The sequence below is a fragment of the Oculina patagonica genome, chromosome 6 (genome assembly GCF_052425735.1).
Source record: "Oculina patagonica isolate OP01 chromosome 6, crgOcupat, whole genome shotgun sequence".
NCBI classification, from domain to species: Eukaryota; Metazoa; Cnidaria; class Anthozoa; order Scleractinia; family Oculinidae; genus Oculina; species Oculina patagonica.
The window spans coordinates 9,220,110-9,247,012 of NC_135763.1; the positions used below are offsets into that span (position 1 = coordinate 9,220,110).

General features: G+C 40.0%; 1 protein-coding gene across 3 annotated transcripts; it reads left to right on the forward strand.

Moving 5' to 3' along the window:
* The first annotated feature begins 111 nt into the window (after nt 1–111).
* On the forward strand, nt 112–14,964 carry LOC144656289 (carbohydrate sulfotransferase 11-like). Of its 3 annotated transcripts, XM_078516521.1 has the most exons (3): nt 112–1,087; nt 1,429–1,642; nt 13,990–14,964. In XM_078516521.1, exon 3 carries the CDS (start codon nt 14,025–14,027, stop codon nt 14,829–14,831), a length of 807 nt encoding a protein of 268 aa, XP_078372647.1. In that variant the 5' UTR covers nt 112–1,087; nt 1,429–1,642; nt 13,990–14,024; the 3' UTR covers nt 14,832–14,964. The 3 variants fall into 3 exon arrangements, with proteins under 3 accessions (XP_078372647.1, XP_078372646.1, XP_078372645.1); XM_078516520.1 differs by lacking the exon at nt 1,429–1,642; XM_078516519.1 differs by lacking the exons at nt 112–1,087; nt 1,429–1,642 and adding an exon at nt 1,665–2,187.
* Nucleotides 14,965–26,903: the final 11,939 nt, after the last annotated feature.

The window sequence follows — 26,903 nt, forward strand, 5'->3', positions numbered from 1 at the left end:
ATGCAAGTCATCGTTCAGGATAACTACAAAGTATACGTATTATTAGTATATACCACACAAGTGAATAGTGCTTTTTGCACGCGCTGATTGGTTAACTCTGAGGTGATTAGCAAATTACTATTCACCTCCACTACGGTGAATAATTGTTAACTATAATTTGTTTTCGTCTTTTCCTTTTTGTAGTCCGGCGGCGCGAAATGAATGACTGTAATGAGCGGTACTTCTATGCAGACCTGCATATCCTTAGTAAAGATAGCAATTTCACGATGTCGCTGCATATCGATCATAAGATTTATTCAATTCAGACATGAAAATATTCAGATAATATTATGTGCACGCGTTGGATTTCCTTGCTGCTACGGGAAAATATCGGAATGACTGGAGCTATGTGTATGTATGTCGACAAGCGCGGAAATTTCAATAACTATTTACTATAGTTTGACATATTACACTGCAAATTCTTACGTACTGTGAGTAAGAAATATCCCTGAAGCTCTAAACCCCCTAAAACTTCTTTACCAAGACGTTAATAAATTTGGCGACCACGTTAAAGTTGATTGAGCTGGATGTCATTGTATTTACCGTAGACTGTTTAGTACGTGTCATTTCAAGTCACATGACCTCTCCTTATACGATTGCTTCCTTGCCAAGGATGAAGGAGAAATTTTCGATCAATTTTGCTGTATATAGTTTGGTGCATGGTTTTACGTTCAAAAGTTTATTTAGTTTATTAAAATTCTCATAACAATATACCTGTTGTTAACAATAGTTTTAATTATTTTTCTTATGTTTTTTTTAGCACTTTCAGCGATCGTCAGCAGGCTTTATCTGAGCCGGATAATTTATCGTCTCCAGCCTCTCCGTTTGGAGAAAGGGCCGGAAATTGTGCTCCTCCAAGGAGTTCCGCCAATCCTGCCTTAACCCAAGAGTAAAAAAAAAAAAAAATTGAAAACCCATCGCCTTTCGCTCCTTCTCCACTCTCCTTCTCCGTGTTTCTCTACAGGTCTTCCTCGCACCGGATAAACGCAAAATATAAATTGTCGTGCCCAGACGTACAAGTTAAATGTACATGGAAGACAAATGCAGCGTAAGCGGCTGATTTGCAAAGTTTTTTTACTTTTTATTTTACTTTATTTCATTTTGAAGGTAATTGCTGCTGTCAGTTTGTCTCAGTGGGATCACTGGGTGAAACAATTTCAGTCAATCAATTTCCATCTCAACTGAGAGATGAGCGATTTTTAAACATGATCTTTACGTTTCATTGTTAATAGCAGAGAGCTGAGTCGTGTCATATATTTCTGTTTAAAATAAATTAGTATCCTGTCTAAAATTAAATAAGTTGTTTATTCTGGTGCACACTTGAAAAAAATATTTTTACTGATCTATAAACAATATCAATAACAGCTAATTTGAATTGCTTTCCGGCAGAGGTACGATATTTGTAGGCCTGAGTGGTCTGTTGAATTTGGCGGCAACAGCTACTATGAACCGGTTAGCTGTACACTCGGAAAGATCTTCATCAAAAACGTAAGAAACCCAAAACTTATGCTGGGCAAGCGTGACTGAATTGAAGCGCTTGCGACCGACCGACGCTTTGAAGGGAAATGTACAACAGGTTGCCAAGGATATTTAAAAACCTAGGGTAGAATTCTTGTTTGTCATTATTGGTCTTTCAATTCAACGACTTTGTTTATCAGTTTGACTGTCAAGCACAATAATTTTTAAAAGCCATTCACAAGTAAGGCAATTTAAGTTTAAGTTTAAACACGCGAATTGATTTGTGGCCCACCATCCAGTAAAATACATTGCAGTGGTTTTGTTGGAAGTTAAAAATCATTTTTAAGGGAGCGCTGATCTCTACCCCTCCTTGAAAAGCTTTTGCATTAAAAGACCCTCGATAGCTTTGAGGTGGCTTGCACATGATGTAGCGCTCATAATTGAATTGTTTGTTTGCTTGGTAACCGATCCTTCTGTTAAACGCTTGAGTGTAAAATTGTCGCAATATTCGAGCGGAAAGTTACCGCGGTCGGTACTCTTGTAGCCGAAGGCCAAGTAATTACGTTCAGAAGATCACCATGTGCGGAAAATCACTACCACAGAACAAAGGGCGTTTAATTTTCATCGTGATTTTTGCATGTGTTGGCTTGTGGATCACCAACAAAGCTTTGGAACAAAATTCTTTCAGAGGTATAGTTAGGGCTATATATTTATATATCTTGTTGTGCTAATTACTGGAAGAGTTTAGTAGAAGGGCAGATCGTAAAGCTTATATGCTTATACGCCCCAGGGTAATTAACTGAAAAATTGTTATTTCAAATTGATTTTAAACACCGTAGAAATAGGTCAGTTCCATCAATTCAAACTCTTTCTGTAATTCATTGCGGTTAAGCCTCATGTGTTTACAAGGGTCTGCTGATGTGTCTTTGAGACTGTTATGATTGTTGTATTACAGTTAAAACCCACATATAAGACACTGTGGATTAAGAATCTACAGGCTGAAATTTTGTTCAAATATATAAGCACAATATATATATTAACCACCTTATACAAAGATAAAAACCATTTCATCTTGTTACCCGATATCGGGGATTCTTGTATGTGGGGCTTTTTTACTGTATTTTCCTTGTACACATTTTTTATAGTCTACTTTATCCATATCGCAGCAAGGACTGCATGTTCTGCCGTTCGTAAGACACAATAATATGTCATTTAGGTTCGCTTCGTGAATTTCTTAATTCATCTGTCAATGGTAGGGCATTTATTGAACAAACATTTCGCTCGAATGTGCGTGTTTATTCAAAACAAAGAGAAAATATTGTATTTAAAAATTGTGACTTTATACAGATTTGTTACGTTTTGCTTTTTAAGTGGCTTGCGACAAAGGAATCATGAAAGGTTAAGCTCAGGAAAATAATTAAAAGTCGGCGTTTCCCAATATATATGCCAGTCATATTACATAACAAAGCTTAAGCGTTTTGTTATAGTCCACAAGGGAGAAAAAATTATTCTGGTTTCCGAATTTCTAAATCACTTGAAGCATAATTTTATTTTGGGCTTTTTCAATAAAACCCTTAAAATTAAATTTGCTGATGACCGTAAAGGATCTGTTTCTCCTTATATCTCTTATTCCAACAATTTAAAATGAACAGTGTGGGGTTTTCTTATTTTGACAATTTTCATTCCTTCAAGTATAGTTTAGGTAGCCATGGAGATACCACTCCCCGCCACAAGCGAAAGATCAAGCACGAAAGCCCGAAACAATGAACTAGAGATATTAAAGCAGTGTTTAAATATTCCTCACTGGAACATCGAGTACGAGGAGATAATATAGCAGTTTCGTTGAGACCATGGAAGTTAGGACGCCCTGTCAGTAGGCTTAGATTGTGCAGTGTATGCTACTAGCAGTGCCAGAAGAGAGATATGCGATTGAATGCACATGACGAGACAAAGAGTGCGCGACACAAAATGATAAATGTGATGTGTGGAGTATCACGCGTCAGCTGTCCAATTAGCTCTGATCCACTGATGCTCAACGACAAAGCACAGCAGAGAACAACACAAGAAGAACAACACAATAATGCCAAAGTGCAATAAATGCGTGAGTGCTCGTTAAATATGAGCTAAAAAGCAGCACAACAAAAGCCAGGAGGGGGGGGGGGGGGTTCCCGTGTCGCTTGTTTTAATTTAAAAATGCGCCGTGTCGCTGTTTTATCAAACTTCGCGTCGCTGTCGGTGGTTAAATTGAAGGAAAATTACTTGTCCTTGTCGGAATTTAGGTTTTTTCAAAAGCCATGTCACTTGTCGGAATTTACCCTGGCAGGGCCTCAGTTAGGGGGTTTTGGGCATTGCTGTTGTAAAATAGGCCTTATCGCGGTTTTCGACGCCATCTTGACGAGTAGGCAAAGCGGGTAGAAATTACAGTATTTGTATGGGAATCCGACGGCAAATGTATTTTACAAAACTTGAATTCTGGACAACTTATGAATCGTAAAGTTAAGATACTTGGCAAAACTTTTTATTTGCCGAGTTTGAAGGATGTAGCTGGGCTAGAAAGCGTTCAGTTACGTTTTTAATACCCATACATTTGCCTATAATTTTTTCCCGCCGATTTGCGGAAAAAAATAGACAAATGTATGGGAAATAAAAAACGTAACTGAACACTTTCTTTTTTTGCATTAGCGATCATGATCAATGGAAAGAAGCATATCATCTTGCGTCCTTATTGTGAGAAGTCTTTGAAAAGCGCTCAGCTTAGGCCAAAATCACTCATGTGGTCTTACCAACAAGAAACAGACACTCTGAACAGGAATATTTTTTAAAAAAAGTGAAATCACCCATATTGTTGGATAGCTAGACCATGTGCTCCTCCCCAGTCCCCTAGGTTATAACACAACATCTCCCTCCCCCGACAGGAGGAGATCAGAGAACGTACAACATCTCCCTCCCTCTTTAGGAGATAATAAAAAAGGAACGCAAACATGTAGAAAAGGCACATTGTCAGATTGTGAGCTTCAGGTACTTTCTGTTGCGGATGAGCACCGAACCACGGTCAGTTTCGACAGCAAAGGTACGGTTTGGTCTAATTTCAATAACAGTCCCAAGAAGGGACCAGTCAGTGTCATTGCGAGAGCGAATTGCGACACGGGATCCTAGTTCTAGAGGAGGTAGTACTTTGGTATGTTTATCATAGTAGAGTTTCTCCTTACTCTTGGCATGTAGGATTTTCTTCCTTGTGGTGGGAGTTAGAAATTCTTCCTTAGGGTTTGGGACTCGAGGAAGAAAGTCATGCAGTGCTCTGCCAAATAACAACTCAGCTGGACTCTTCCCACAGGCAAGTGGAGTGTTGCGGATCGCTAACATACCTTTCCAAAATTCATCATGATTCATTGATCCACACTTCTTGAGTAGCTTTTTGACATTTTTTACGGCTGCCTCAGCTTTGCCATTTGACTGCGCATGTGTAGGTGATGACACAGTGTGTTGGAAACCCCACTCTTGTGAGAAATCTTCAAAGGCCTTACACGTGAACTGAGAGCCACCGTCAGAGACTACTTCCACAGGTGTTCCAAAGCGCGAAAAAGTCTTCTTCAGTTCCTTGATCACTAATGGCGCCTTACTGTTCTTCTTTAGATCATGCACTTCAGTGAAAAAGGAGAAATAGTCGGTGGTAATGAGGTACTCATTTCCATCGAGGCTAAATAGGTCAACACCTAGCTTCTCCCAAGGTCTTGTTGGTATTGGTGGCTGCTCCAGTGGTTCTTTAGAATTTACTGGAAGATGTGTCAGACACTGGTGGCATCGTTTCACCATGTCTTCGATTTCGCGATCTATGCCAGGCCAATAGATGGAAGCACGGGCACGGCGGCGAGTTTTATCAACACCTTGATGCCCTTCATGCAGAACCAAAAGCATCTTCTTTTGTAGAGAGGATGGAATAACAGTTCGTCCATTCATTACAAGAATAGATCTGCCAGTGGTTGGTGCAACGAGGTAAAGGTTGTGACGGATAGGCCAGAAAGGTTTTGCAACTGTTGCTACTTCTTCTAGTGATTTAGGCCATCCACAATTGATGTACTCTGTAACTTGAGAAATCTGAGGGTCTGTCTGCTGAGCTTGAAAAACTTCATGAAGTTGTAGGTCTTCAGTTGACTTATCAGCAAATTGGATCTTTACAGCTGCTTCAGCATGAATGCTACATAGCTCATCATCGAGTGATGGCTCATCCACTGGGAAACGAGAAAGAGCGTCTGCAGCCAAATGATCCTTGCCTTTCACCCATTCTGCAGTGAACGAATATGGCAGCATCTTCATCATAAGTCGCTGGAGTCTGGGATTCTCGACATCTGCAATTCCCTTAGAATTCAGTATTGGGATGAGAGGCTGATGGTCAGTAAGAAGGGTGAAGTGTGGTAAACCCTGAACAAACATGTTGCATTTCTTCATTGCCCAGCAGGCAGCAAGAGCCTCAAGTTCTATCATAGCATAGCGGCTTTCTGCAGGAGTCAAGAAGCGTGAACCTGCTTGTATTGGTTTCCAGACATCATCTACCAATTGTAGGAGGACGAAACCCAGTCCCTTGAGACGAGATGCATCAGTAGCAAGAATAGTTGGTTGGTTAACAGCGAAGTATGTTAGCACAGGAGTGGAACTCAGGCGAGATTTCGCTTCCAGGAAGGCATGTTCATGTTCAGGCAACCATTGGAACACTGTATCCTTTGCAAGAAGAGGGCGGAAGGGTGCCATAATTGCAGTGAGTTCCTTGGAGAAATTGCCAAGCTGGTTTACTAACCCAAACCATGAGCGGAGATCGGTGAGGTTTTGTGGGCGAGGAAAATCCCTGATAGATTTTAGTAGGTCAGGACTGGTCTGGATGCCAGTTTTCGTCAGACGAAATCCACCAAACTCGACTTCTGTAACGGCAAGCTGCGACTTTGTTTGTTTGAGCGTGACACCATGCTGACGACAGTGATCAAGGAAGGCACAGGTGCGCATCTTCAGAATAGACAGACTTGGTGCATAGATCAGAATGTCATCAACGATTTTGCGAACTCCTTCCAGGCCAGCAACGACCTTGTCCATGCGGCGGTTGTACCATTCAGAGATGCTGTTAATTCCAAATGCAGCTCGATTACACACAAATCGACCAAATGGTGTAATAAAGCAGGTGAGAGGACGTGATTCAGCATGAAGTGGAACTTGCCAGTAACCATGGCGAGCATCAAACTTGCAGAAGTATGCAAGCTCCTCTTGAGGAATGCTGGTTACAGCTTCAAAAGGAGAGTTACTGAGATGATATTCACGCTGAATAAATTTATTCAAGCGAGTGAAATCAATGCAAATTCTGAGTTCATCAGTGCCCTTCTTCGGGGCTATTACGATTGGGTGACACCATGGGCTGGGTTCTTCGCATGGTGAGATTACTCCAAGTTGCTCCATCTCCTGAAGTTGTTTCTTCAGTTGCTCCAAGTAAGGGATTGGAACTTTTCTTGCCTTTAACTGAGCATAGGGTGTAGCATTGGGCTTGAGATTGATCTTAAATGGTTCACCTGACATGGCAGGAAGAAAAGTCTCATCAAAGATGTCTTCATAATCGTGTAAGAGGGATGAAAAATCAGAGTCTTCTGAACTCTCGGCGATGGTTGGCTCTGAAGAGGTTCCAATCACATTTACTTGTACGTCATCTGCTGCATGGTGCATCCAGTTCAAGTGAGACAACAGGTCATCATCTGGAGGCGGAGGTAGAGACTCAAAATTGTTGGCGTCAGAGTGTAGTTGGTCCTGTAATGTGCTGCCAGGTAAAGACTGGGCAGGGTCTGCCTGCAGTGTTTTTACAGTTGAAGAAGAGGGGTTGACTTTTTCTTCCAAAGTAGACAATGGCCACTGGTCATCTATGACACCAAGAGCTCGACAAGCAGGAGTGCCAAGGACAACTCCATCCTCACCGTGGATAATGTGGAACCATTGGCTAGCTGAGAGAATTGGGTCTTCTGGGGGCCAGGAAATCTTCAGAAGTACGCGTGCTTCAACTTTAAGGTTGTGACCACCAGCAGCTTTAACGGAACCACACTCTAGGTTATAGTTCCATTCAGGAGTTTCAAAACGAGTGATCCAGTCATAACCAACACAGTTTATATTGGCACCAGGATCAACCATGCACTGCTGAATCCAGTTGTGATTGCCAATAACAAAGTCAGCATAGCAGTGAGTTCCAACACTAGGAATAGCAGAAAGGTTGATAGTTTTAACAGATGCAGTGTGGCTTATTTGAGACTTTCCATCAGCTGAAATCAATTGAAGAGAAGGATTTCCAGAGGAGCCAGGCTGTGCTGCATGAGCATCTGATTTCCTATCCTCGCTGGGTCGCTTTGGACCAGTCTTAGAATTATTGGGACACATGAGGGATTTGGCCCAGTGGCCTTTGGTGTTGCAGGCTTTGCAAATAGAATCTTTTGCAGGGCATAATTCCTTTCGGAATACATGGAACCTCATACAGAATTTGCATTTCCTAGGGCTGTCTTCTGACATGTCAGAAGGAGGTGCATTGCTGTTGTCAGAGTTATTGCTTGATTTGCCTTTTCTGTAGGCAGAAGCACCAGTTTTGTTTATTTGAGAAGAAAATTGGTTTGCTTGAAATGAAGTGGCTTCATCAACTTGAACATGTTGAACAGCTTTCTCGAGGGTTAGATCTTTAATACACAGAAGACTCTTACGAACCTCATTGGACCTTATGCCAGCCACTAATCTTGCAAGAAGAACACGCTCTTTACATGACATTCTAGTTTCAGTCTTGCAACAATCTTCATACTGGCATTTATTCAACAGGGACTGTAAATCAATGTAAAACTCTTCAAAAGACTCATTTGTCCCTTGGGACCTGTTGTGAAACTCGTATTCATGAACAAAGATACTTGTACTTCCACATACCTGGGTTTGGAAAGACTCAATGATAGCATTGACATCTTGTAGCCCTAAGATGTTCATTCTTTTAACGGTGTCATCGCTCAGGACGTTTGTAAATAGAGCTTGTTGGGTTTCTCTAGGAAGATCGGAGAAAGCTGTAATTGTCACTGCAGAGTTCCATCGCTGCTTCCAAATTTGGAATCCGTCTGGAGTAGAGGTTGCAATATCAAGCTTCGGCACTCGTGCAATTTCAGAAGAAATAAATTGAAGGTTTGGTCCAGATGTTGTTGTTGGACTCGCACTGGCCCCCTCGGAGGGTTTTGGAATTGGCTTGGGTGGCATTTCCTTTATAGTTGAGACAAACGTCGCCCCTAGAGCGAAGAAATGAAGCTTCTAACGTCTATGATCGATAGCGATCGGCGAGCAGATTGAAAAATGGCCGCACAACTCGATGTCGACTACGCCATGTTGGATAGCTAGACCATGTGCTCCTCCCCAGTCCCCTAGGTTATAACACAACACATATTTCACATAGGATCTGTGTTACATGTGTGTATGTAAACCCTGCTACATCAAAAGAACAACAGAAATATACAATTTCAATATTAAACATTTTTGTCTGGATGAGTGCTTTTGTCTTCCCATTCTTTTCTGCAATTAACTGTCAAGCAGCTATAAAAGCTTAAACAAGCGAACGTACACTCACAATTCATTAACATGAAACGAGGTCCAGGAGGAATAATTATACTTTTATCCCTAGAACAGAGTTTCTGGAAATCAGGGGAAAGAGGGGAAAAAGGGACAGGTTAAATATAGGAAATAAAATAAAATAATTTATGTGAAATTTCTTCGAGCATTTAAACTGTTTAGGTTGATTATAGCAACCAGATTTCATGTTTCTACTTTGCCTGACAATAGTACTGTTACAAAGGTTCGAAAACTTTGCACTTTCCGTTCGGTACAGTTCGTTTGCATGTTACGTGTTTACTACAATACATGCGTACTGCATTGGCGATTTGAAATAGTTCGGTTGAAATACAGTAAAAACCCGCGAGTAAGAACCTAACATTTAAGAACCTGTTAGGCTAAAATTTGTTAATTAGATAACATTTTTGTAAGAACATATTTAGTCTTAAAATTTGAAAACAGGTTCTTATTTTCTAAAATTGATTAAATATGTTTACTTTTGGGAAATACGATAAGTCAACATTCTGGATCCTTTTTGTTTCGTTTCCTCAGAAACGATACGGTATTATTTTGGCTTCGATGTGAACTATTTACACAGTGGGGCTACTATCCAATCAGGAGAACGCTCGCAACCACAAAGTAAATACGTTTGACCGAAGGCAATTAATTTCGTAAAAACATGTTCTTCAAATATCGGAAAGATATTCCTCAGCATGATCAAAAAATATTGAGATTCGTTGCAAAAAGAAATATCTGACGACTGCAATGGTTTTAAGTTTGATTAAAGCGATGTATTGTAAGAAAACTAGAGAATGCTCTCGTAGCGTTTAATTGTTAAGTAAACATTCTAGCGATTTTCTGAAACGGAAGTAAATTTCCACCAATCAGTGTTTGCAAGCGCAAACAAAAACGGGATGACTTGTCGTGTTTGCTCGCACGGGGGGCTGCTATCCAATCACAAGAACGGTCGTAACCACAAAGTAAATACGTATGACCGATGGCAATTAATTTCGTAAAAACATGTTCTTCAAATATCGGAAATATATTCCTCAGCATGACCAAAAATATCACTTGAAATTTGTTGCAAACAGAAATATCTAAGGACTGCGATGGTTTTAAGTTTGATTAAAGCGATAAATTGTAAGAAAACTAGAGAAAGCTCTCGTAGTTCTGAAACGGAAGTAAATTTCCACCAACCAGTGTTTGCAAGCGCAAAGAAAAGCGGGATGACTTGGCGTATCTCGTGTTTGCTCGCACGGTAGAGCTTAAGTGCGCTACAAAGAGAAGTGCATATTTGCATGCAGGTGAGTTACATAGTTAATTTAACTTCATGTAACAGAGGAATGTATAAATGTGGGAGATTGCCCTATTCTATTTGTACAGGAAAATTCATATATTCCTCAGCATGACCAAAAATATCACTTGAAATTTGTTGCAAACAGAAATATCTAAGGACTGCGATGGTTTTAAGTTTGATTAAAGCGATGTATTGTAAGAAAACTAGAGAAAGCTCTCGAAGTTCTGAAACGGAAGTAAATTTCCACCAACCAGTGTTTGCAAGCGCAAAGAAAAGCGGGATGACTTGGCGTATCTCGTGTTTGCTCGCACGGTAGAGCTTAAGTGCGCTACAAAGAGAAGTGCATATTTGCATGCAGGTGAGTTACATAGTTAATTTAACTTCATGTAACAGAGGAATGTATAAATGTGGGAGATTGCCCTATTCTATTTGTACAGGAAAATTCACGGCATCTTCGACGTCACAAACAGCGCGAATACACGCAAAATTGCGTGGGTTCTCGCGTGGATGTACCCGGAATTGCGTGATCAGTGTCACGTGCGTCGCAAAAACATTCGAGTCTTCACGGAAAGTTGAGAACGAATAAGAAGACAGTCAAGTTCTGTCCAAAGTTTAAATTTTGTATGGACAGCATCGTATAGCAAGGTACATGTATGCAACTGCCGTATCGAACTAAATTCGTCTCCTTAGTTGATGTAACGCTCAACATTAACTACCGTTACAACTGCTGGAGCAGATTTCTGAGATTAATAATATAAACATTATTTGGATTATTCAAAGCCATCGCGGTCTGATCGAAACTCCACAGTATCGCCAAAAATGCAAATCGTTATTATCAGTGTTGCCAATGCAAGGCTGTTACACTGAAAACAGAAGCAACTTGGCTGTGTCTTATTCTCTTATTCTGTGGAGATAATTTTATATTTGCCGGGAGAGCGTGCAGTGCAGATCGAGCAAAATACAATCCTGGTATGACTATATATAACATATAACATAAAATGAACTTTCTTTAAACTTGAATTTTGCTTAATTAAAAATCCCGGTTAAAAATCTGTGTATGGTAGCTTTTTACATTAATTTGCCCTGGTTGTTTACGTGTCTTTGTAAAGTGACAACACGCATTTGATTTTGAAGAAATGGCTTCGAACAGTGTGCTTATCTCTGTTCCTGTCGACCAGGGTTTTGGTTTGTCTTGAATTTCGCATTTATTTGATTTGAGCATGTGATCAACTCAGAGAAGTATATACCTCAAGCTTTTTGTCAAAAGGTAATAATTTCATCTACGATTAAAGCGTTGTTTTGCACTTTATCAGAGATCATGATCAGTAGTCACAAAACACTTTATTTATGGAACTGATTTATTTTAGGATGTTTTTTTCAAAAAATAAACCATTTAAATTAAATGCATTACTCTGATCTTGCATTTTACTCTTGTGGTTTGATGTTTCCCCACATTGATAGGAATATATTTAAATATCTTCTGTAAGTTATTTTTCCATTCATGTAACATTCAAAGTTATGCTATCAGGTGCCATTTTTAAGCAAAAAAGTGTTCTGCAGAAATAAAAAAAATCATTTTAATTTTCACTGGATGAGTAAAAACGATAAAGGCAGCTAAAAAGCTCCCTTCACTTAACTTAATTTGGAAAGAAAGACACATGCTATTTCTATAAAGAGAAATATTTATGTGTTACTTGAACTTTTGAAAGCCAAACTACAGCAGGACGTAGTTTATGTCTCCTTTACATAAAATGGACAGTAGGTGTTAAATGGAATTTATGTTACTATATACACTACTGAATTTGAAGTTCTTCTTTTCATTCTTCACTCGTGCATAAATTCGGCAAATTCAACATACCCTAGGACCTTCTCCAAATTAAAGTAAACCCCAAACCCACCTCTCCTTAAATATTACGCTATTCTCACCCTTCCGCAATCTGGAAACGAAACACTATTTCTTTTTGAAATAGCTGCTTGTTGAGTCTAATGCTTGCGTGCGCTTTGCGCATGCGCATTAGACTCTTTGTTATAAGAAAAAAGCTGTTAGCAATCCCAAGGGAATGGTTCGGGATCGATAATCGTTCGCTGTAATGTAGAAAACAATGATCAGCTGCAAGAACGGACTCCGTACGGACACGCACGATTAGTTTCAATTAAAAACAGCCAATCAGCGACACGTGTTCCCACGCATAATTAAAAGTTCTTTCTCAAGTCACGATTATTCAACACTTGAACAGGACGAAATAATTTTCCAGTTAAGACATTTGTAAGCTTTTTGTGAAAATAAATCTTCGTTTTCAGTTCAGTTAAGTACTTGTGTTTTCGTCTTGCTTAAAAAGCAAGACGTCTTTGAGAAAAAATATTTCGACGACGACTCGCGTTTATTTACACAATGCGACCAAATATTTATTTTGTTTTAAAAAATAGAAAACTTTACCTCGGTTTTTGTATTTAAGTCATTCGAATTTTGACCAATTTTTTCTTTACAGTGCAAACAAAAACCTTCAAAAATAAAAGATGTACATGGATAAATGTAAATCAAGTTACGCGACTAAATCAAAATGCGTTTGTTTGGCCGCTTTGCAGTATTACACTGTCCCGGCCTTTGCCATACACTGAAATCGAATTTCATGCTTTTACGACTCTCAGAGATCTTAAGTTCTTCTTACAGCTAGAAAAATCATAAAATGGTTATATTGATATGGAAGTGATGATTCGCGAAATTTGTACATCATGATAAACAGTCTTCGCTCCTGTGTATGGTAGCTCGATAATAATTGCCTAGTTTCCAGCGTTCAAAAGGTCATCATTATATTGACGTGAGCATTTACACCCGTTTTTAGGAAAATCTGCCACTAAGTGCTTACAGTACAATGGAGTAACAGTCACTATTTCAAGTGCTTTTATTGCAAAATCTGTTTCAAGAGTTATCGTCAAAATGGTGAAAAATCGGAAAGAAAACGATGTGAAGTTCTTCAACCCTTGTTGTAATGAACATGCTTTTTGTAAATCGTCACGCAATCTTGTCCAAATGTTTAATCGTTTCTGCTTTTACGGACAATACGGAAGAAGTAACATCAACTCCTGTTCATACTTTAAATTTTGTGAAGCATATAACATTTATGACTGTTTCGTTTTCATCCACAATCATCCACGATGCCCCTAGCTTGCTATAAGCATTTTAAATTAAACTCCCGAACACAAACCTCTAACCAATTTTAACCGGCTTACGAAAACCGCGCAATCTGTATCACTATGCCATACGGCATTAGACTCATGTCACCCTTGGTGACCTATTTTTGAGATATGTAACCTAGAAGCCTTATTACCCCAGATGCAATGTAATGCAAATTTTATAAAATCTCTATTTAACAACGTTGAAATTTTCTCCTCAGAAATTAAAGAACCTAATTAGCCTAAATGTGTGTTAATAACCCTTTATGTAAGAACCTGTTTAGGCTAATCCGAAAATCAATAGGTTCTTACTCGCGGGTTTTTACTGTATCGTGTAGGAACACGAACACTGTTTGGGAATGTTTGACAATCTTACGAACCGGCTAACGAAATCAATTGTCTCCCTTTATTTATTATCTTTTTTTCTGTAGCAATCAAAGTCATTCCGTGGTCCCTTAGCTCACGCATGGCAGAAAGACGACAGCTTTTAAGGGAGCAGTGCCTAACAAAGCCACCAAATCCTTCTTTCATCGAAGAAGCTGACTTCTCTCGTTTCATCGTCATTGAAAAGTTGAAGCTTGTGTTCTGTTTCATTCCTAAAGTTTCTTGTACAACTTGGAAGCGCGTACTTTACAGTGCAGAGAACCCGGGAGAACAAGTAGACAGCAATATTCACAGCAACAGACTTTTCTCGTGGTTGAATGAATATAGTATTGTTGAACGAAAAGAGATCCTGGGAAGTTACTACAAAGCCATGTTTGTACGTGAGCCTTTTGCCCGATTGGCGTCGGCGTATCGGGATAAAGTGGGAAAGGTGTGGTTCAAGAAATTTGTTTTTCCGAACAAAAGTGCACAAGAATTAAAGAATGAAAGTAGAGCTTCATTTTCAACCTTTATAAAAAACGTCCTTTTAACTAACGCAACGACTGTGCGTAAACGTGGATATATTGAAGACCAACACTGGCGTTCTTACGAGCAGATTTGTCCATGCGAAGTAAACTACGACTTTATCGGTCACTTTGAGAATCTTGCCGAGGAAGCGCCTCAGCTTTTAAAGATAACTGGCGTCGATGACTATGTGAATTTCCCCGAATATCGTTCGTCCAAAAGTACGCCGTACATGTTGGATTATTACTCCCAGCTGACGACAGAAGAAATAATTCAACTTGGTCAACTGTTCGAGCTGGATTTCAAGCTATTTGGATACGACTTTCCAGGCCCTTTAGAAGAGGTTTTAAAGAACAAAACAATAGCAGAAGCAACCCTTATTTAACAAGAACACGATTATCGTGAGGAATGCTAAGCTTCTGCCACGATGCGAGTTTTACATTTTATTTTATAAAATTAAAACGCGCGTTTCATTGGTTGTACAGTCGTTTTACATGAGAGTATACATGAAATGCGTTTATTAAGAGGCTGTGTCTGTAATACTGGTCTGCCCGATCTGGCTTGTTAAATAGATTTCGCTCTTTTCTAGTGTGTTGCAAGACTTTCATGTACTTATACCAAAAACACAATTCACTTGACCGGATCATTAATTTTTTTCGAGTTTTTAAGGATTTTCGGTTCACCCGAACGAGCACTTGTAACGACCACTGTCAAGGCTTAAATTTACCACAACTTTGAAAATTAATTAAAAAAGAACTAACAACTTCTGTACCAAACAAACACTACAGCCTGTTAAATTATGTCTTTTTAATTTATCACACCAACTTTCACGAACATTGAGCTCGAATTAAGCTAGCAGCAAAACATTAACGACACCCCTATCACACACCTTGATGAAACACTTGAAAACGGCTCAGATTCAAACTTTATTTTTGAAAAAGTGAGGCGGTCTACTTCAAACAAACCAACGCAGCCGAAAAGTAGATGTAATAGAAAATGTTCCTATCGAAAAAAACTTTCTGGTATCGTCTTAATGAAATATTTACAGCTGTGTAAACTTGCCCAATTTCGAAGATCTTCATGTTTGCAGCCATTTTGAGGGACTCGTCAGGACGAGGAGTTTCATCAACTGGTCTCGCAGACATACCTCACACCTTCAGAAATAAACAAAGAATAGATATAAATGCAGTGCAGTTCAACTGAAAGAGAATACCGGCTACCCACCAATGTGGCCCGGGTTCGATTCCGGCCCGGTGCCATACGCGGGTTGAGTTTGTTGTTGGTTCTCGCCTTGCTCCAGGGTTTTTCACCGGTTTCTTCTTTTATCCTCCCTCCACAAAAACATTCCAAATTCCAGTTTGACCTGGATAGCGGAGCTGTATGAAAACCAACTGGAGCTGATGTGGCTTCCTCTCTAGTTCTCAATATAGTCATCGGTTGCTCGTCAGTTTCATTGTGTAGAATTTATAATTTATCGTATTACTTGGCCAGGCACGACTCGTTCAAGGTCGTGTTCATTCACCAGTTCCATTTTTGGTTTGTTCAAGCGAATAAACTTAATTTAATTTATTGAACAACATTTGTTATCTCCTCTTACGTCCATCGCGATAGAAAGAAGTCCCGGTTATAAGCCCTTATACAGCTTTTTTTCCCGGGGGTGTGGGGGGGGGGGGGCTTATATCCAGGAGGGAGCTTATAACCGGATTTTGTTTTTGTTTTCAGGTAGATGGGCCAATAACTAGGGGGGCCTATAAGCGGGATTTTACGGTATTAACCAAACTTTAACTTTCAGTTGTCTTGTTAAATTATCAAATTTAAATTATATTCTAATTTTTTGAAGGGGGCGCTCATTCCTACTCCTCCCTTCTCCAGCATCTTGAGTGACCAAGGGTTGGTTAGTCGGGGGGAGAGGCAGTAACCTTAGCAGAAATATTGGCGTGGCAGTTTACAAGAACGAGTTTTAACACTGAAAACGTAACTGTTTTCCTCGTTTTTACTCGTGAATGTAATGAAACGAGTATGGTTATGGAAAGTGATATGCAAATTTTCACTCGGTCAGTCGGTCGGTCGGTCGATGGGCTGTTAACTTTAATTTATGAATAATAATTTATGCATTAAATTATGGGCTGTTAACTTTAATTTATGAATAATAATTTATGCATTAAATTATAAATTAATTTTTGCTTGTTTTTTTTGGTTTCACACTTCTGAGGTTTGAACCGGCGACTCCTAACATCAACTATGGTTTTGAAGACCAAACCCCTAACCGCTTTACCACTTCGGAGTACTGATCATTTGGGCTGAAAATTAGCATATAGATTTCTTTGTGTTGTTCTTAGCCCGCTGACCGATATCGTAGGTTCAAAGTTTAATGGCTTGTATGTATAAAAGCTTCTTCGAATGGCTCGATTTATAGCTCTTAAGAATTTCACATGACAAATAGAAGAAATAATCTTAGAGAAAATATGAAAATCTTCGAAGCACTGAACTGATATTCCATGTTTTGATGGAATTTTTAGATTTTTCAGGCACGAACTGTGGACTGCGACTGTGTTGGGTATTAAAAGGTTGATTTCTGGACAATTGTATGAATAAAGTCCAATTTTAGCAGTCTCTGAATGTTTTATAGTTCCAAGAGTATTGTATGATAATCGATAGTCATGATACGTAAATAATTTATCGTAAAAAAGCTCGCCAAACTGACGAATTTTGTTGCCTTTTAATAATATACTGTATAGTACTTGATTTGCATCTCTAATAGATTCATAAAAAAAGGAGAAAGAAAAAAAAAGACGTCGTATAAAATTGTAAAATAGATTGTCGTAAAAAAAAAAATTAATCGTCCCGCTGAGAATCGAACTCCGGCCCCTGGACTGGAGAGCCAACGCACTACCACTACACAACACGTTAGCAAGACTGCACTCTATGGTAGAAGTTAGTGTTATATAACGAAGGCTTTTGAATGGATTACCCGCGTCCGCTGTAAACACAAGGAACCAACGTGATCATATCTCCCTTCAAATAACTTCTATACTAACATGCCGCTCACAAAAAGACAGAATCATTTCGTAGCTCTACACCAACGCATTTAGTATTCTCATTCACGAGTGGGCTAACAAAGCGCCTTTGATTGTAATATTTCGGTGTACTTCGTCTCGACCGGACTGGCTCATCCTAGGCACTCCTCAGGCTACCCGGCCCACTCCAGCACATACACACGTTTCGTGCATCAAGACTCTGCTTTAAGCTGGGTTCACCCGGGCAATTTTTATATGACAATGTGACAAATATATCGTGTAGATGAAACAACAATTACCATATTCTTACTAATTTTCGCGTGTACTTAACTCGCGAAAATTAGTAAGAATAAGGTATTTGTCAGCAGTCCAAAGTTAAGCCGGTGCGCCAAAAATGACCTTCATCCTTTCTTGCCTTGGACAGCAGAGATACGCACAGAGATACACGCGCACTGTGCTCAGTGTGAGTTTGGGAGATTGGGGACCATATAACTAGTGGTAACCACAGGTTAGAAAGTGCGGGCCTCGATGCAGTTAAGAGAAGGTACTGGGAGGGAAGTGCTTCAGACAGTGTCGATAAATCACTGGACAAAAGAAAATTATTCCGAGTAAGGTCGAGTAACGCGTCACGCTTAAGTCACGAATGTTTTTTATCGTTTCCTATTGCCGCGAACCAATCAGAGTTGTTTTTTTGATTGACAGTTTTGCGAAGTGTGGTCGAGCACGCGGTGTGAATTGAGATGTGATTTTTCTCCGTCGGCAAACTCGCTTTGTTGTCAGTGTTATAAGGAATTTCTCGAGAATAACCGTTGCATTCTCGAAAATGCCTTAGTTTATCTGTGATACAATCACAGCAGATCTTCTCAAAAGCAACACCTATAAAACAACGTCTGCAAAACGTAATGTCTGCAAGACAGAAGCCTCGATCTAATGTGACAAACTGTTGATTTTTCGCATTCTTATCGCTCTTGGAGACAAGATTTTTCTCTTCCGGTGTTACGACAAACTGTCGTGATTGACACATTTTTGCATTCCCATCGTTCTTAGTGGAAGAACAAAATTTTCAACTTCCAGTTTGTAGATAGCCTTTATAAACGTGGCGCGCACGCGTAATACGCAATCCGCTGGTCACTGTCAAGATTAGGGTTGCGGGCCTCTCTTGGGCCCGCAATTATGCTGACGCAATATTTGCCACGTTTTATGTGACAAGTCGTCTACAATTTTTGTATGTGACAACTTTTATTTGTCCAGTACAACTGACCAATTTTTCCCATCTACACGAGCAAATAAACGTCTGCCTAGTCCCCAGTCGCTCGCGATCGTTGGGAGAAATGCTAGTTTATTATTGAGGAAAGCGGGGGCGAAGGGAGCACCTTCCCATCACCCACCGCTCGCGCTTTGCGCTCGCTCGCAATCCTCCCACCTCGCTACGCGCACGGCAATGTTAATTCATTTATGGAGTTCCGAATTCATCCCTCGCTGAGAATCAAACAAGCATTGCACTCGAATGGTGTGTTCATTTAAGTAAACAATTTAAGAAAAGGTTCCCTTCGTTTCCCAAAGACTTTACCCACGGCCACCTAATTACCATCTTTGCGTGACAATTATACGCTTGTGTCTTCTTAGTCATATGCCAGATCCAGTCAATAAAATAAAGACTGCTCGCATTTCTTCACTTTTATTTCTGTATATTGTTCAAATCTCGTTTCGGGAGATATTGTTTGATCCACAGGTATTACAAGGAAAGTCTAAATCCAGAAATTATTATGTGAAAAAAATATTCGATCGTGTAGATGAAAAAACAATTATTTGTCAGGAGTCCAAAGTCAGTTTAATTTAGTGCGACAGTAATGACCATCATCCTCTCTTGCCTTGGACAGCAGCGATACGCACAGAGATATGCGCGCACAGTTGTCATTGGGGATTTGGGACCGCATATGCGGACGTAATTTGTACTACGTTTTATGTGACGAGTCAATCTCGAGCCCAGAGTGTCTCCCGGCTCTGCGGTCCGTCAGCGGTTGGTCAGCGGTAGGGTCGCCGGGGTATGAACGTTATGTATGGGGAACTATTATGTCCCCAATATATAATTAGCACTATACTCTTGATGTACTCTCCTCTACTCTACTCTACTCTAGGTCCTTGATGTACTCTGGTTGCTTCATGTACTCTACTCGCTTGATGTACTCTAGGTGCTTGATGTACTCTGGTTGCTTCATGTACTCTACTCGCTTGATGTACTCTAGGTGCTTGATGTACTCTGGTTGCTTCATGTACTCTACTCGCTTGATGTACTCTAGGTGCTTGATGTTCTCTGGTTGCTTCATGTACTCTACTCGCTTGATGTACTCTAATCGCTTGATGTACTCTAGGTTCTTGATGTACTCTGGTTGCTTCATGTACTCTACTCGCTTGATGTACTCTAATCGCTTGATGTACTCTAGGTTCTTGATGTACTCTGGTTGCTTCATGTACTCTACTCGCTTGATGTACTCTAGGTGCTTGATGTACTCTGGTTACTTCATCTACTCTACTCGCTTGATGTACTCTACTCGCTTGATGTACTCTAGGTGCTTCATGTACTCTGGTTGCTTCATCTACTCTACTCGCTTGATGTACTCTAGGTGCTTGATGCATTCTGGTTGCTTCATCTACTCTACTCGCTTGATGTACTCTACTCGCTTGATGTACTCTAGGTGCTTGATGTACTCTGGTTGCTTTATGTACTCTACTCGCTTATGTACTCTAGGTGCTTGATGTACTCTAGGTGCTTCATGTACTCTACTCGCTTGATGTACTCTACTTGCTTCATGTACTCTGGTTGCTTCATGTACTCCAGTTGCTTCATGTACTCTACTCGCTTGATGTACTCTAGTTGCTTGATGTACTCTGGTTGCTTCATGTACTCTACTCGCTTATGTACTCTAAGTGCTTGATGTACTCTAGGTGCTTCATGTACTCTACTCGCTTGATGTACTCTAGTTGCTTCATGTACTCTGGTTGCTTCATGTACTCCAGTTGCTTCATGTACTCTACTCGCTTGATGGACTCTACTTGCTTCATGTACTCCAGTTGCTTGATGCACTCTAGGTGCTCCATGTACTCTACTCGCTTGATGTACTCTAGTTGCTTCATGTACTCTGGTTGCTTCATGTACTCTACTCGCTTGCTGTACTCTACTTGCTTGATGTACTCTAGGTGCTTGATGTAATCTGGTTGCTTCATGTACTCTACTCGCTTGATGTATTCTAGGTCCTTGATGTACTCTGGTTGCTTCATGTACTCTACTCGCTTGATGTACTCCACTCGCTTGATGTACTCTGGTTGCTTCATGTACTCTACTCGCTTGATGTACTCTAGGTCCTTGATGTACTCTGGTTGCTTCATGTACTCTACTCGCTTGATGTACTCCACTTGCTTGATGTACTCTGGTTGCTTCATGTACTCTACTCGCTTGATGTACTCTGGTTGCTTTATGTACTCTGGTTGCTTTATGTACTCTACTCGTTTGATGTACTCTACTCGCTTGATGTACTCTAGGTGCTTGATGTACTCTACTTGCTTGATGTACTCTACTCGCTTGATGTACTCTAGTTGCTTGATGTACTCTACTTGCTTCATGTACTCTGCGCGCTTCATGTACTCCGGCTGCTTCATTTACTCTACTTGCTTGATATACTCTGATTGCTTTATGTACTCTGGTTGCTTCATGTACTCTAGGTGCTTCATGTACTCTACTCGCTTGATGTACTTTGGTTGCTTGATGTACTCTAAATGCTTCATGTACTCTACTCGCTTGATGTACTCTAGGTGCTTCATGTACTCTAGGTGTTTGATATACTCTAGTTGCTTGATTTACTCTACTCGCTTGATGTACTTTAGGTGCTTCATTTACTCTGGTTGCTTGATGTACTCTAGGTGCTTGATGTACTCTAGTTGCTTTATGTGCTCTGGGTGCTTGATGTACTCTAGGTGCTTTGTGTACTCTAGTTGCTTCATGTACTCTACTCGCTTGATGTTTTCTAGGTGCTTGATGTACTTTAGGTGCTTGATGTACTCTACTTGCTTGATGTACTCTACTCGCTTGATGTACTCTAGGTGCTTGATGTACTCTAGGTGCTTGATGTACTCTACTTGCTTGATGTACTCTACTCGCTTGATGTACTCTAGGTGCTTCATTTACTCTGGTTGCTTCATGTACTCTAGGTGCTTGATGTACTCTAGTTGCTTCATGTACTCTAGTTGCTTGATGTACTCTAGTTGCTTCATGTACTCTAGTTGCCTCATGTACTCTAGGTGCTTTGTGTACTCTGGGTGCTTGATGAACTCTAGGTGCTTCATGTACTCTAGGTGCTTGATGTACTCTACTTGCTTGATGTACTCTACTCGCTTGATGTACTCTGGTTGCTTCATGTGTTCTAGGTGCTTGATGTACTCTAGTTGCTTTATGTACTCTGGGTGCTTGATGTACTCTTGGTGCTTTGTGTACTCCAGTTGCTTCATGTACTCTAGGTGCTTGACGTACTCTAGGTGCTTGATATACTCTGGTTGCTTCATGTACTCTACTCGCTTGATGTACTCTAGGTGCTTGATGTTCTCTGGTTGCTTCATGTACTCTACTCGCTTGATGTACTCTAATCGCTTGAAGTACTCTAGGTTCTTGATGTACTCTGGTTGCTTCATGTACTCTACTCGCTTGATGTACTCTAATCGCTTGATGTACTCTAGGTTCTTGATGTACTCTGGTTGCTTCATGTACTCTACTCGCTTGATGTACTCTAGGTGCTTGATGTACTCTGGTTACTTCATCTACTCTACTCGCTTGATGTACTCTACTCGCTTGATGTACTCTGGTTACTTCATCTACTCTACTCGCTTGATGTACTCTACTCGCTTGATGTACTCTAGGTGCTTCATGTACTCTGGTTGCTTTATCTACTCTACTCGCTTGATCTACTCTACTCGCTTGATGTACTCTAGGTGCTTGATGTACTCTAGGTGCTTCATGTACTCTACTCGCTTGATGTACTCTAGTTGCTTCATGTACTCTGGTTGCTTCATGTACTCCAGTTGCTTCATGTACTCTACTCGCTTGATGTACTCTAGTTGCTTGATGTACTCTGGTTGCTTCATGTACTCTACTCGCTTATGTACTCTAAGTGCTTGATGTACTCTAGGTGCTTCATGTACTCTACTCGCTTGATGTACTCTAGTTGCTTCATGTACTCTGGTTGCTTCATGTACTCCAGTTGCTTCATGTACTCTACTCGCTTGATGGACTCTACTTGCTTCATGTACTCCAGTTGCTTGATGTACTCTAGGTGCTCCATGTACTCTACTCGCTTGATGTACTCTAGTTGCTTCATGTACTCTGGTTGCTTCATGTACTCTACTCGCTTGATGTACTCTACTTGCTTGATGTACTCTAGGTGCTTGATGTAATCTGGTTGCTTCATGTACTCTACTCGCTTGATGTATTCTAGGTCCTTGATGTACTCTGGTTGCTTCATGTACTCTACTCGCTTGATGTACTCCACTTGCTTGATGTACTCTGGTTGCTTCATGTACTCTACTCGCTTGATGTACTCTGGTTGCTTTATGTACTCTGGTTGCTTTATGTACTCTACTCGTTTGATGTACTCTACTCGCTTGATGTACTCTAGGTGCTTCATGTACTCTACTTGCTTCATGTACTCTGCGCGCTTCATGTACTCCGGTTGCTTCATTTACTCTACTTGCTTGATATACTCTGATTGCTTTATGTACTCTGGTTGCTTCATGTACTCTAGGTGCTTCATGTACTCTACTCGCTTGATGTACTTTGGTTGCTTGATGTACTCTAAATGCTTCATGTACTCTACTCGCTTGATGTACTCTAGGTGCTTCATGTACTCTAGGTGTTTGATATACTCTAGTTGCTTGATTTACTCTACTCGCTTGATGTACTCTAGGTGCTTCATTTACTCTGGTTGCTTGATGTACTCTAGGTGCTTGATGTACTCTAGTTGCTTTATGTGCTCTGGGTGCTTGATGTACTCTAGGTGCTTTGTGTACTCTAGTTGCTTCATGTACTCTACTCGCTTGATGTTTTCTAGGTGCTTGATGTACTTTAGGTGCTTAATGTACTCTACTTGCTTGATGTACTCTACTCGCTTGATGTACTCTAGGTGCTTGATGTACTCTAGGTGCTTGATGTACTCTACTTGCTTGATGTACTCTACTCGCTTGATGTACTCTAGGTGCTTCATTTACTCTGGTTGCTTCATGTACTCTAGGTGCTTGATGTACTCTAGTTGCTTCATGTACTCTAGTTGCTTGATGTACTCTAGTTGCTTCATGTACTCTAGTTGCCTCATGTACTCTAGGTGCTTTGTGTACTCTGGGTGCTTGATGAACTCTAGGTGCTTCATGTACTCTAGGTTCTTGATGTACTCTACTTGCTTGATGTACTCTACTCGCTTGATGTACTCTGGTTGCTTCATGTGTTCTAGGTGCTTGATGTACTCTAGTTGCTTTATGTACTCTGGGTGCTTGATGTACTCTTGGTGCTTTGTGTACTCCAGTTGCTTCATGTACTCTAGGTGCTTGACGTACTCTAGGTGCTTGATATACTCTGGTTGCTTGATATACTCTGGTCGTTTGATGTACTCTAGTTGCTTCATGTACTCTAGGTGCTTGATATACTCTACATGCTCGATGTACTCTACTCGCTTGATGTACTCTAGGTGCTTCATGTACTCTACTCGCTTGATGTACTTTAGGTGCTTGATATACTCTAGTTGCTTGATGTACTCTACTCGCTTGATGTACTCTAAGTGCTTGATATACTCTACTCGCTTGATGTACTCTGGTTGCTTGATGTACTCTACTCGCCCCGTCTTTGGCTCTATTGCCGAGAATTGTTAACCACTGCTTTTCCCGTACCCTTCCCCTTATTACTTTCTACCGTTTTCATATCCTTCTTCTGGCTTTACTCGATCTGATTTGCTCTGTCAGATTGTAAATGATATTCAAAATGAACAAAAATCAAATCTTTGTCTTACTTGCACGTCGCATTATGCAATTTAGTTACTTTGAGTATTTTCTTTGGCAGACAATGTGACAACGAATTTAAGTGATTTCTTGTGCAAAATTCTTAGCTTGTGACCGTCCTGGTTATTGTGATTTTAGTGGAAATACTTAACGTTGAATGATGAGTTTATCATGAATTCGAAAAATTTCATTGATTGAAAATTGTAAAAAGCTGTATCTTTTTATTTATTCATATATTTTTTTCTTAATATTATTACAATTATGTCAAATTCATAGGATTTTTTTATACTACTACCGTATTTATTCGAATAGGCGCCGCGGCGCTTATTAAATTTTTCGCGCCTCAAGTGCGGCGCTTATTTAAAATTTGGACGCCACAAAGAATCTTATCCTTTACAGTAACGGAATATAGCGTCTTTTCATTGTTATTTTTTGTCTCTTGTTGAGGAGATAATTGGCACTAGCTGTCCTGGCAAAGTTCGTGGCCTTCATAACATTTACAGAACTACGCATTGTAAGAATGTTGGATAGAAAAACTAATGGGCGAGCGGTACAACAATCACTTTGAACTGTAAAACATCACTTTTGATGGAAAGAAATGTCCAAGTTTGTTTTAGAGTTGCTTTATAGTGCTGTTTTAAGTTTAACGGAAATCCTCGAATAAGCACCGCATCGGGACTGCGGCGCTTATTAACTTTTTTGTCCCGAATGCGGCGCTTATTCGGGGGCGGCGCTTATTAGAGTAAATACGGTAATTGTATTTTTATCAAACGTTCACCACTTTTCCCAGACTTACATGTCTTATTGAATGGTAGTTTGCACTTTAACTTCAGGTTGGCTTTGCATAATGTGGTGAACTTTTAGAAATGTTGAATCTGATATAGTTCCAGTTTTAAGTATTCCTAGGTTACAGTTTCTTACCTTATTTTGTTCAAGAGAGAAATGTTCTAAATAAAAGAATTCATGTGAAGTGAAATGTGTGTGCTTAATCAGTAAGAGAATAAGGTCTTACGATAAGACAGGAACATTACAGACACACTATGCTTTAGAACTGATTGATCTTGTAAACTACAAAGTACTCATGAATCAGCAGAAGATAAGTCCGGTCTAATGCTCTCGGGATGGGTTTATAACTTTCATATTTTTACACCTATACTTCTTAATAACAGGGCATCAAGTTTGATGTTTATTTTAGTTGTGTATAAAATCTCTCGTTTGAACGCCCTAGCGCTTTTACCTTTTAAAAAAGGTATTCCATTCTAATTTGTTGTTCTACCACAGTATACCGTAACCCACATAACAACTTAAACCTTATCTTAACTAGGGGTAACCACGGGTTAGGAAGTCCTCCAACTTCAAGGATGGTTTCCCAGCCTTGCAGACCTTGATAGGAAGCTAAGGAGAGGAGGTTCTCGAGCGAGTTTGCATGCTTTTGAGATCGGACCAGAAGCAATATTCAAGCTTACATTCTTAGAGAGAACACTAAATTGCCGATATCTCACAAAGGCGGAGTTACAAATGGCGAAATTTTCAAGAACATTCCCAGGCTAAAAAAATTCATTTACAGAGGATTCTTTTTTATATGTAGATCAGACGAAGTATCAAAACCATGCAATTTCAATATATACCTGATTGAAGAAACGTTAACCCGTAAAAAGCATTTGAGACCCAAGTTTTAACTGGGAAATCTAAAAAAAAATCATCCCCGACGTCTGTGACAGAAGAAGAGGATATTACATGGTTGCACGGAGATATTCAACCAAATATCGATTTACTTTGGCTCATTCAGCATTGAAACAGGGCAAACTTGTCACAAAATTAGCGCGAAAGTTTTCCTAGCCTCCGTGGCCGGCGTTTAAAGGCGAAGGAGGAGGGGAGTTCGAGTGCGTTGCGCGATGCGCGAGGTGCAAGGTGAGAACGCTTCGCGCTCTCTTCTCGCACCTCGCGCATCGCACTCGAACTCCCCTCCTCCTTCCCCTTTGAACGCTGGCCACGGAGGCTAAAGATTTTTTGGTATTTAACTGACGTTTGAATAATAATAAACAATATGATATGACAGGTTGCATTAATCTTGCTCTTATGCCCCAAAAGAAGAAAATATCTCAATTAACAAATAATTATATAAACAGAATATTTCTCTGCGCACCAATGCTGACTTCACAGAATGCCATTCGTTTTTATCGTTCAGGATTTATGCTTTTCACAGGGTGAACCTTTCTTCAATTATACATAACATAAACGTGAAACAGAAATACATTGCGCGTTCCAAACTTTGATAGTATTTCACGGTAGTCTGTTGGCAGCGTTAAATATTGTCAAAGGTAATTGACAGGGTAAGAAAATGTATAAGCGCAGTTTAGTTCAGTTTTACAGTGTTTTTTACTCCATAATGGTCATTAATTAAGACG